Source organism: Anneissia japonica, unplaced genomic scaffold, assembly GCF_011630105.1.
Source record: "Anneissia japonica isolate Jap-2015-1 unplaced genomic scaffold, ASM1163010v1 scaffold287818_len932483_cov186, whole genome shotgun sequence".
NCBI lineage: Eukaryota > Metazoa > Echinodermata > Crinoidea > Comatulida > Comatulidae > Anneissia > Anneissia japonica.
The window spans coordinates 553,956-566,704 of record NW_022703366.1 but is presented as its reverse complement, the minus strand read 5'-3'; the positions used below and the strand labels follow the sequence as shown (position 1 = coordinate 566,704).

The 12,749-nt window shown below is 33.5% G+C and overlaps 2 protein-coding genes across 2 annotated transcripts; one reads left to right on the top strand and one right to left on the bottom strand.

The window, feature by feature from the left end:
- Window positions 1-2,200: 2,200 nt before the first annotated feature.
- On the top strand, window positions 2,201-5,240 carry LOC117104441 (kappa-type opioid receptor-like). Its single transcript, XM_033245299.1, has one exon. It carries the CDS (start codon window positions 2,417-2,419, stop codon window positions 3,377-3,379), a length of 963 nt encoding a protein of 320 aa, XP_033101190.1. The 5' UTR covers window positions 2,201-2,416; the 3' UTR covers window positions 3,380-5,240.
- On the bottom strand, window positions 4,126-12,464 carry LOC117104427. The gene is made up of 6 exons (XM_033245276.1): window positions 12,152-12,464; window positions 10,734-10,932; window positions 9,399-10,012; window positions 7,757-7,810; window positions 6,786-6,884; window positions 4,126-4,136 (listed from the first exon to the last, which is right to left on the bottom strand). The coding sequence occupies exons 1-6, from the start codon at window positions 12,447-12,449 to the stop codon at window positions 4,126-4,128; spliced, it is 1,275 nt and encodes a 424-aa protein (XP_033101167.1). The 5' UTR covers window positions 12,450-12,464.
- Between the last annotated feature and the right edge of the window lie 285 nt (window positions 12,465-12,749).

Genomic DNA, 12,749 nt, shown 5'->3' with positions numbered 1-12,749 from the left:
GACCCCCCCCCACCCGTGGGACTAATGTTTTAGTCTAAGCCGGGGTTTAATTTAGTTAAAGGAATATCAATAAGAGGTTTGAGGCTGTTTTTTTTTCTTAATATGACACACTTATTGATTTTTTTTTAATCCATCGCGTTCATGACTTGTTTTGATTTGTTTGAATTTTTTCAGAATTTTTTAAAATTATCCCTTGCTATTGGCTCAATTTAAATTGACAGGTATTGTTAATCATTTGATTTGTCTTTATGTTATATTTGTAATAAAAAAACAATAATCAAAGAAATTTTTAAATAAAGATAAATATTAAGAATAAAGAAACAATAACTGAAGGAACATACTAAAAATTATATCCATACAGCAGGAAAAATGAGAGATAGGATGTTGGATAGACAGTTAATTCTAATAGGCCTATAACAAACTAAAAACGTCGAAATTATTAAATCATTCTAATAGCTATAATTAACATTATATCATTAATTTATGTTGTCTAATATATGTAATTTAATAACAATTAAATTCAAATGCGACTTACTGTTTTTCCCAGTCTCTGTGATTCTGTACTCAACACCTCTGTACCTCTGCAATCAACAGTTCGTCACTTTAAAGTCATACAACCTAATAAATCATAGGCCAATCAATCTATACTGTCTCCACATAGAGTATAGCATTAGTGTATGTAAGCATGGCCTTTTTTTGCGTCATGCAGCACAGATCAAATGGTAGGCGCGGTGACACATTGTTTTGGTTGTGTTTATTCAAGCCTGACTAACATAAACAAGTTACTTTACGCACGTGCACGTGCATCAATGATTGGGTTGTTTTCGGCTTGTTTCTGTTCATTGAGTCTTGTGCGAATAGATAAAATCTGGGGTGGCGTCAGGATTTGCCCGACGAGTGGGTAGGGAAGGGGGAAGGGGTGGGGTGCGGGGGGACGATGTCCCCGACGAAAAAAAAGTGAGCTTGGTCGGGCGTCGCTCAAGATCTCTCGAACGTTTTCTAGGAAATCCCGGACGAAGAAATAATATGCGGTGGAATGTACTGTCTCTGACCACGAAAGCTAAGACCGAAGAGTTAAGACCACGCACGAGATATCAGACCCACTTGAAATATCAGACCCCGTAAATTAAGACCCTCAACTAAGTATGCCAGGATTTCTAGACAATAATACCTTTATTCGAAAGCTAACGTCAATATAAAGAACTGACTAATCATAAAATAAACACCATTAAAGTATCATCGATACCAGCTAGCCCCTATTTGCGACGTTTACTGGAGAAAAAAAAATACAGTACAAACAAACCGGCTATTCGCACTCCACGGAACCGTACGGTACGGTTTCGGTACGTTTTCGTAGCGGTTTCTAAAATGCGCACGTCTATCGTGGGAATACTGTCTATGGAACGCCGTTAGTATCTTCGATTATGTGCAAACACTCTATTATGTGCAATCGCCATGACGTTATGCGGAATGATCATGACGTTATGGGATTTGGTCATGACGTTTTGGGATTTGGTCATGACGTTATGGGATTTGGTCATGACGTTATGTGGTTTGGTCATTATGTTATGTGGTTTGGTCATGATGTTAGGCCTATGTGGTTTCTCATTATGTTATGAGGTTTGGTCATGATGTTATGTAGTTTGAACATGATGTTATGTGGTTTGCACATTATGTTATGTGGTTTGCACATTATGTTATGTAGTTTCGACATGACGTTCGAACGTCAGCGTGAGGAAGAGAGAAGACTTGTTTTTACATTATGCGTTGATAGGTTTTTACATTATGCGTTAGAAAATGTTTTGACATTATGCGTCAAAAGTATTTACATTATGCGTTAGCAAAATTTGTTACATTATGCGTTGATTTTTACATTATGCGTTATTTTTTTACATTAAGCGTCAAACCTTTTTACATTATGTGTTAACCATTTTTTTTTACATTATGCATCGTTTTTACATAATCGGTTGTTACAGGCCTAAGTAACAAGTAAACTAATTGGGAGGTGTAATATTATACAGTAGGCCTAATTGGTAATCAGTGTGAGAAGCATTAAATAATTGATAGGCCTAGTTCATAAATGTTAATAAGCAGAAATCATCTTAACACATGGTACTAAATGGCAAAGAAACATTATATTCTAGTTAAACACTTTACCTTTCATTTACTAGATACCAGCAAGAAGAGAACACGCGGAGCTTCAATTCAGAGGTTCGTGTGTTTTACAACCTTTATTTTTTTAATTGTGGTATAGGTATATGGTGCAGTGGTTCGAAGTTGGTGTGCTATCGAAGCGCTGCTTGATGGGATTGCCATTTTTATTAATAATATTTGGTTCATGTTTCAAGAGGAGCACATGTTATTACATATTCTCATTTATTTTTACAGCAAGAACAATACTGCTCCATGAGGTAAAATGATGGCTGACAGATCTTATAGAAACTTTACAAATTACTCTGCTTATTATTATACTGGTTTGGACAAAGTTATTATCCGCATCATTATGCCGATCGTGGTCACCATAGGTATCATCGGCAACATAATGACAATTATCGTGATTGCAAGTAAAAAATGCAAGTACACATATTTTAACATATACCTTGCAAACTTGGCAGTAGCTGATACTTTGTACTTACTAGTGGCACCTACTTGGATTTGGAACTCTTATGTTAAAAGTCCGATACATTATGTTTATGACATGGGTGAAGGGAGTGATTGGTTTTGTCCGTTCTTTTTTTATACAATTGGAGTAGCGACAACAGTCGCACTTTTCACAATTTTTTGGCTGTCCGTTGAACGTTATATTGCAATTTGCAAACCATGGAAGTTCAGAAAAAGCGGATTTGGAATTAGTTCAAGATCTATAAAGATCTGCGGCATCATCTGGCTCTTAGGCTTGTCTTTGATGGCAAAGCATCTCACCTTATCTTCTACAAAATTAATTGTTGAAGGTCTAAATTTTACAAGGTGTGAACCTAGTGAACTGCATTTCAACATTTTACTGTTCGTAGAACTACCTCTAATCATTTTAGCTGTCATAGTCGTGGTAGTTCTTTATACATTGATGCTGATCTCATTACGAAAGGCACTTGTTATTTCAGCTAATTCGACCGTAAAGAAATCCAGATCTAAATCGGAAATGAAAATTTTTCTGACATTAGTTGTGACTGTCATTGTTTATATTGTTGGTATCTACCCAAAATATATATATAGGTTATTGCTCAGATATGAAATTGCAGACAACATTTCAACAATGACAATCTTTGACCTTATGTGTATCATAAATTCGTCGGTGAATCCGTTGATATATAATGTAATGAACGACACCTTCAGACTAGCTTTTCGTGACGTATATTGCAAAAGATGTAATAAAAGGTGAATTCTGTTAGCAGCGGCTGCCGCCGAATTGAGAGGAGGCAGAGGGGCCCGATGGGAATCCTCGTCGGGGAAAATGCAATTATTTCGACTTGCAACACTGCTGTTAAAAAAACTTTTTTGCAGTATCAGGGTGCCATTTAGCATATAGAGGTGCATATTCTTTTTTAAACCCCCAGTATGGACGTTTAAAAACATCTCGTCTTAATGAGACTGGCCTATAGTATGTGTATTCATAATGTAATTTATTTAGGAATCGCTTAAAAAGCATCTTTCACTATTTTACTGATTAAAATTGCTGTATAATACTTCCTTATTAGCTGCTATCACGACTCGCAGATAAAAATACGACAATAATACTTTCACTAAGAAAAAAGCAAGAATAATAAAATTGTAAGTTATGCACTGATATAGAATGATAAATTTTACTTTAGTATGCTATTGTCAATGATATTTTAAAAAAATCCAAATACTTTTAAATGTCATAAGTTGATGTCTTTTAATGACTGTACTCTTGTATGTAATGCATACAAAATATCTGTATTTAGCGTGCTCAAGAAGATGTGATTTACTTCTCCCGCTTTATGAAATGTTTTATTTTAATGTTATAAAAGGGCCAAGGCCTAAATGCACATTAATCTCCTTGGGGTCTAGGCTGACGAACGAACCAACAAACATATCAGCCTAACACAATTCGAATCTCTAAGCCCATGTATTGTATTAAATTTAAATATCTATTCCAATATGCTGTCAGGTTTTATCTGCATCAAAAAAATGACAAAAATGTCTTCAATGAATTATCGAAAAAGCAGTTTTTAGAGAAACTAGAATAAAATTATTAGGTCAAAAATTGATGAAAGTATGTTCATAACAAAAATTAGATTAATTTTAATGTTTTAGTTTCCTGAAAAGCGCTGCCAGTCTCACTACAATCTTATTATTGTATTGTCAATTTGTCTCAACAACATTGGCCGTATTCGAATGGTTGATTTTCGTTAAAAGCATATAGGCCCTAGCTGGTTAAAACACGCCTGCCTGACTCAACAAATGGCTGCCGCGTAGTTACCACGATACACACTAAGATAGTCAAGTTTACTTCGGCTAGTGGGTTTTATTATAAATTATTTTTATGTACTTATGGAATTCTGTTAGCCTTATTTATTATGTGGGCAATTATAAATTTATGAAATTTAATCTAAATTCTATTTAACGCAAATATTTTTGTAAAACTGACTAATCGACCATATTTGTTTTTGTCCCATGAATAACTTATTGGATGAATAACGCACTCTGCCGTACGTTAATTTGCGTTTTCAACGAAGTCTATTTTACATTTTACGAACAAGCCGAATAAAAATCGTTGTATCGAAACAACCAATCGAATACGGCCATTTTAAAGACACAGATCACAAAAACAAATCATTTTACGCTGATTTCATTAACTGTTTTCGGCGGACGACGTAAACGTTCCCAAATACTCGCGAGTTATCTGGATGTTTTGGGTTCGATTCCCACCCTAATCACCTGCGATTTTTTTTTTTCGCGAGCTGAGTATTCGGTACGAAAACGCGTCAGGTAGGGCAAAACATCACTGATATGATATTTTCCTGATGCAAACTCAATCGAAATTGCATTTGGAACAAAAATTCAACGATGAGCGATGAAATGGGGAAAATACGGTAACCAGTGGCGTCATACGCTTGGGCGCTGACGGGGGACGGAGCGCCAGGTCCCCAGGCACTAGGGGCCCCGACATTGTAGTTTAAAAAAAAAAATAATAATAAATTGCTTAACTTGTACGTAGCCTAAATAAAAATCCCCAGATATTTTAAAATAATAATGATAATTTTTATTAGTACACAAAACAAAATATCCAGATAGATGTTAAAAAAATAAATACAATATGAAAGAAACAAATTTATAACAAACTAAATATATTTAGCTAATTAAAAATAGGCCTATCTCAAAGTAGTATCTTAAAGCCATTGAAAATATATTAACAAAGTTATTAAATGGTAACAAAATATAATTTTTTTTTTTTTTGAAAATTCTGTCTTAAATTATTATAGGCCATATTAAAGTTATTAAACATTTAATGTCAACTGTATTGACATTAAATGTTTAATATTTAATGTCAACTGTATTGTTTAGTCTTATTTGGGTTTTTTTTAAATAATTTTTGTTTTTGTTTTGGATTGCTTTCACCTCAAACATTCTGATGTTAAATATTGCCATTAAAGCATAGGCCTAATTTTAATGGCAATATGTATACATATATAGGCCTACACACCATTCTAGCATCACCGTCGTCAATATCAGCATAATCATTATTATCGTTACTGTATCATCATCATTATCATCAGCTTCTTCATTAACATTATCAATATTATTTAATAACATTTATTGTTGTAATAATATTTATTACAATTAGTATTATCATATCATCCGTATTATCATCATCGCTGTCTGTATATTGTTATTATTCTTATTTTCATTTCGGACGAACATGCATATATCGTAAATGATCTATTGCACGCCATCATTAAACAGATGATCCTCTTCACTGCTGTTAATGTCTCCTTCACCTATATATGTATATGAGACAGTATATATATATATATATATTGAAGAAAGTTAGCCGTTAACACTGCTGAATAAATATAATATAGATCATCATCACAGCAAGTTCTTCAAACACAATAACATGTTTATTCATCGTGCTGCTGTGTAAACCATTTCAACTGCACTGCAGCAACAATCCGCACGCATCTTACTACGGGCACAACTATACTGACCATATTGCTATAGCAACCAATGACCACTACAACATTTTGATTGTAAAACTAACATCAAAAGACGGCAATTGGCTTACAAATCAATTAGAATAGTGGTTATATATAATACACTTGAGGAAATTATTTATACTTAGTTAGATTAATGCGTGAAAAAAGAATTTTTTTCTGGCAATAATCTAACTTTCGTATAAATAATTTCTCACTAGTGTATGATGCGCAACTATGCCTATTCTAATTTGCTAATTTTCAATCTATAGCATAGGCCTATGAGGCTTTTTCATAAAACTTTATAGTTAATTTTACTATAGTTAGACGTTACCCACTTCTTGTAGTTAACTTCTTTATTATATTTTTATCTTTACATACATGTGTACATGTATGTATACAATACAGTAAATTAGTCTTACAACACCAGAATTCGTGACAACCTTCACCCTCCTCTACCCAAATTTACTTTTTTTTTTTTTTTTTTTTGGCGAATAAAGAATACGAATTGAAATAATATTAATTTTATAATAATAATAATAATAATAATAATAATAATAATAATAATAATAATAATAATAATAATAATAATAATAAATTGTAATATATCATCTTTGTTTTAATACTTACCCAATCTTGTTGTTGATTGCAGTAATGTTATTACGACCTTACCTCGGAGAGTTGTTATCGAGAGAACAGATATTATCTTGCCATCAATAGACTTAATTTCTAAAGAAAATGATATAAACATTTAATATAAATACTTATAAAATAAACCAATGAAGTTACACCGGGTTTGGATCTGAATTAATGTCAAAGATACGAGTTGTAAATATATACATCAACATCATATATACATCAACATCATAAAAATATACTGTCCCACAGTGTGCTAATATCGCAGTGAGTTATGGTGTGCTAAGTAAGATATCTTATTTTATATGACCTTATGTTGATGAACTTCAGAATGAACTATAAAGCATTATCTCTTGAAGTTAGGCAAATGAAATGCCTGAAAATAAACTTAACTCAAATTTAAACAAATGTAAAGTTATGCATATTATCAGATCCCCCTTAAAATTCACTTACACCCTTGAAAATCGCATTCTAATTCAGTTATATTTTATAAATACCCTAGAATAATTATTTCCATTGAGCTAGGCATGGTGTTTCCAGTGCTTCTGCCTGGATTTGTCAAAAGAATAGTTTGAAAGGCATAAGGTTACTATACCTACATGACGGTGTAGGCCCATCTGGCTCTGTATCGTACCTTACTAAACACGTTGTATCCTTTATGGTTGGCCTACCAGCGTAATCATTTCTATTTATATATTTATCTCCCCCCCCCCTCTTCTTAATCCGCATTTTTGTTATTTATATCCTACTTTATATTGTATGTTTCAACTTAAGTTTATTATGTGTGTGGAAAAACAATAAACAAACAAACAAAACAAACCATTAATATTTTTGGAGAGGGAACATCACATCCTTTTTGGTGAACGTTCCTTCTTTTTTTATTATTCGCATATTAGGTGTTTGCATCTTAAGTTAATTGCTAAAGGTCTGTTCAGAATATGGTTTAGTACTATTGTAAACATTACCTGTGTTAACAGATTTAACGAAGCTAATAGTCTTGCTGATAGATCTTCCAACCTCTGAAAGGAGTAATTAACAATATATACATACATACATACATATATATCTGTCTCTCATACACATCTAGATGTGTATAAGAGACAGCCCCAATTTATGTCACTGATTGCATTTTTAAAACTTCAGAATCCTACTATGCGACCTCTCTGGTCATCAATTTATATAAAAGGGTATCGTGTATTATAATACCATATTTATTCTAATAAACGCCCTAGATGTGTATAAGAGACAGTATATATACAGTCCCCTAATCTTTTCCGAGTAGTGTACTAAGTTCTTTAACTGCACACAGGCCACGGGACAAACGGCTTAAATGTCTCATCCGAAAGCGCTATCGTAAATGGCATTCAGTCACGAGCAGCAATGGAAATTGAACCGGGGACCAGGAGATCTCCAAGGTTCAGCGCACACACAGTGGCTCCTGATGCGGGTTCGCTTCCCACCAGAGATCTCTTTTTTTTTACAACTACAATAAGGACCTTTCGTTAATGATCTATGTTTGAAACAATTTATAACATCATGTTCCTATTCGAGCACTGTATTATCATACATTTGGATTTATAAATTATTTGTATTCCCAGTGCTAAGCAGCAAATGCTTCCATCTCAAGTATGCTGATGAAACTTATTTTAATTGGTCTGATATCTGAAGATGATATGGCCGATTTTAGAACCAATGTAGATTCTTTTGTTAAATTATGCAAAAAAAAAAATTATCTTCTACTTAATGTAAATAAAATAAAATAATAAAATAAATAAAAATGAGGGAATTGACATTCATCATTGGAAACGCAACAAATGAATTCCTGGAAATAACGAAAATATTGAATTGTAAATAATCATAATACTTGGGTTCAAACGATTTCAACAAAGGAATTAAACAAGTGGAAAAGAAAATAATCGGACCTGCAATATACAATAATTAATTTAATTTAGCTAATTCTTTTGACTTACAAATTTCGTACGAAATATGATTACAACTCTAAAAGTGCATAGCCAAGAACAAGTAAAAGATCGCGAAATTTGCGACGCTAAACGTGAGAGACCTTAACTAATTCCTCCATGGCCTCCAAGCCCAAAAAGCTTAACAGCTTAGCAGACCTATGGTATTAAAACAGCCATTCCAAGAAACAAACATAGACCATGACGGAGTCATTACGAACATTTTGTTTCTTTTAGTTACTGTACTGTTCATTCTGTTTAAAAGTCTACGGTCCCTGTTTTTTGTTTGTTTTGTTTGTTTACAATTGTTTACAAAAGTAGGGTACGTCATGCAAAGGTTATTAGGATTTGTGTTTTGATTAGTGAAAGATAGGGGCAACGCTCCATTTTTATTTGAAATGTTACTTTTTCTTTTATAAATGAACACATTATAAGAAGGGAACAAAAGGGGACAAAATTGCAAAAACCCACACCTTGGTCACATGTCATAAAAACCGCTGTTCGCAGATAATTTATTTCTCTTTCAATTCCTCAAATCATTAATATTTCTATTTGCTTTAATAAATAAATACTTGCTCTAAAAGTCACTATAAATGCCACATTTAATCTTTGACAAACAGGGGAAAATCAGGTAAAATGGAATACTTACTTATCATCACACTGATTGAGCCATCAGAAGTCTTTTTGAACTCTAAGACTACCTTATCAATCCTTTTTGCTGCCGCCATATGAATTTTAAGACTGTCTGTGTACTTCTGCTGAACTTCTTTGAGATATTCAAACGTTACATTGTCCTTTTTAATCAATGCATTGGCTTCTTTGGTTCCCTGACTCGATAAAATCAAAGATGCGATAAAGGCTCCACCACTTGCAACTCCACCAATAGCCCCTACACTAGCTCCAACTAATGTAATTATGCCTAGTGGTGTAGTATACACAGACAGCAAACCTAAAATCCCTACAGAGAGACACGCAAGCCCACCGGCGGTTGATGTTGAAGCACTGACTATCCGGACAATGTGCGTATTTCTTTTGTGTTTCCTTATTTTAACAGCGATTTCTTGTAACTGGTTTACTAATTTCTCTCGAGCGCTACGCCATTCCGTGATAGCAATTTCCATTACCTTTATATCAATCTCGCTCTGTTTTACACTATTTAAATACCTTAACGCATCATCGTCCCTCTTTTGATTGTCTACATGACGAATATTTGACAGCAGGGGCAACGCTGGAACAACAGTGTTAATTGTTTCAAATTTTATTCTGTAAAAATTATTAAATATTTCATATTTCTTCTTCTTCTTATTATTATTATTATTATTATTATTATTATTATTATTATTATTATTATTATTATTATTATTATTATTATTATTATTGGACTTATTCGGTGTACACTAAGTATAGCCCACGAAAGTCTAGAAGAAGACTTATTTCCAGTGGGTTCCTTCTGGTGGTGATTGGGCAGTACACCAGGAGACAATCCCCTACCCTTTTCCGAAGAGTGTACTACATTCTTTAACGTGCACATGAGGCATAAATGCACACGGGACCAACGGCTTAAACGTCTCATCCGAAGGCCGGCGCGCTAATGTACGGTAACTTGTATTTCAGCCCTCCAGCTGAAACACAAGGAGAGGCAGCGATAGGAATTGAACCGGGGACCTAGAGATCTCCACGGTTCAACGCACACACAGTGGCTACTGTGTTGTTGTTGTTGTTAATATTATTATTATTATTATTATTATTATTATTATTATTATTATTTTTATTATTATTATTAGTATTATTATTATTATTATTAGTATTATTATTATTGTTATTATTATTATTATTATTATCATTATTATATCATTATTATTGTTATTATCATTGTTATTATCATCACTATCATTAATGTTACATTATCAATATCAAAATACTTACACGTCATTAATTCTACCAGTTATTTTACATTCAATTCTATTTATCTTGGTGAACTTACTTCCAAATACCATCTGCGCTGCATTCAATTAATTTCACTGGCAGTTCACATCCCGTGGATCCTACCGTGTTAACTGTTTCTAGCCACCTAATCACGTCATCATTATCACCAGATTTTTCAATCATCCTTTGAATGAATCGTAATGTAGACGCATCATCGATTGCCAGGTCCATTTTGATTGTTCTTACCGTCGCCATTTCTGTTATTGTGACGTGCATGATACAATAAGTTATAGGGATAATAATATAATAATATAATATTACTGTATTCCAGTACTTACTTCATTAATATTATACTTTAAATATTATATAATAAATATCATAACAAATTGAGAACAAATATTGATGTAAAAATACAGCTAAATGTAAGAATCTTTGTAGAGAATGCACTCACACAAGCAATGTAATAATACTGAAGTGCCTAGATGTAACCTGTGTAACTTTAATATAAAAACGTTAAATTCTAAAAATCAAATTAACAAACATAGGTATAGATTCTCATATCCCAATAACTGTAGTTGTGGTTATACAAATTAACACATTAGGAGGAAGTTCAAGGAGAGTTCACTTTCACCTCAGCCCCAGCTTGTTTAAAGCTTTTACCTCAACCCAATGATAGATATGAGGCTGAGATAAAAACAAAACATAATGATGTGTCAAATCTAGATACCTGGAATGGCACTGTCAGACTAATAAAATGGTTTACAAAATGTTTTAATTTGACAGAATCCCCCACCCCCCGGACTTCTAACCTAGCTGGATCTAGGCTTCTAGTTACCATACCTAATGCTTTCATAGGCAAGGCCGGCCCTCCCTTGAATCCGGGTCGATTTGGCTCAGGTCTATATATGGCTATTCTTCAGCCATGCCATAGAATAGTTTGAAGATTGAAGTTTAAGTTAGGGTCAAGTCCACCAATCAGAACCTTTAATTTACGTAAACGTCGGGAGAATGTCCACGGGCTATTTTTTGTTTTTTTGTTTTTTTTTGTTACATATTACTACTACTAAAATATATAGCCTTACATGCATCCACATTCTCGATTCAAGGAAAATATTTCTCATGCCCAACCAGGCTAGGCACTAGGCCTATTTATGCAGTATTCTCGCGTACAAGAGTGTACTCCAATGTAGTAGGCCTGTACCTACGACGACTATTCAGCAGAGACACTTTAACTAAAGAGTATCTAAAAAGAGGTCCGATAGAAAAATAATGGCATGTATCCATAACATCCACAATGATTTCCTTCTCAACTTCCCATAACATTCAACTATACTATACATCTCCCACCTTTACCCACTCATTTAACACCGTGCGGAGCACGGGTATATACTAGTCTATATAAATTTCTTAATTATCAGCATTTTCTGAACTTTCACACGCACGTTTTTATTGTTTGTTGTTTGTTTAAGCACTTACCATTTTTTTCGAGCATAGCATGAATTTCAGAAATTTCTGGCATAAATTCTTCCACACACTGACTCATCCATTCTTCCTCAAATCTAAAGTCCTCTTTATCTTCAATCAAAACTATCAAATCTGAATGCGCATCCGCAATTGATACAAATATTGTATGCAATTCCTGAAGTCTTTCCTGGGCTTCTGCCTCTGGGTAATCCTGCTGTGCCACCAGACATTTCAAGGCTCGTATATTTTTGGTCAGAATGTCCTTTCTCATTCTTCTTATGGTTTTGTTTGCCTTTATTTCTTCAGCCATGCGTCCACTGGTTTCCGTTTCTGGAAAATCAAATAGAATTTACTAGAAAAGGTACCGTACTCGAACACACAATGAAGCAAATAGTGCCTAAAAATGTAACGCATGAGTTGAATTCTAATTAAAAAATGTCATTTCGAGTAAAATAGCGATTAATTTCTCATATGCTATTCTTCATATTATGGCTGTGCAAATTAATACTATCTTATTTGATTCATTCCATTTATAATATCAATAACCACCGTTTCTTGTAAAAGCTGATTATCGAGTAGATATGGAAAGGTTGTCCAGTTGCTCCGCAAG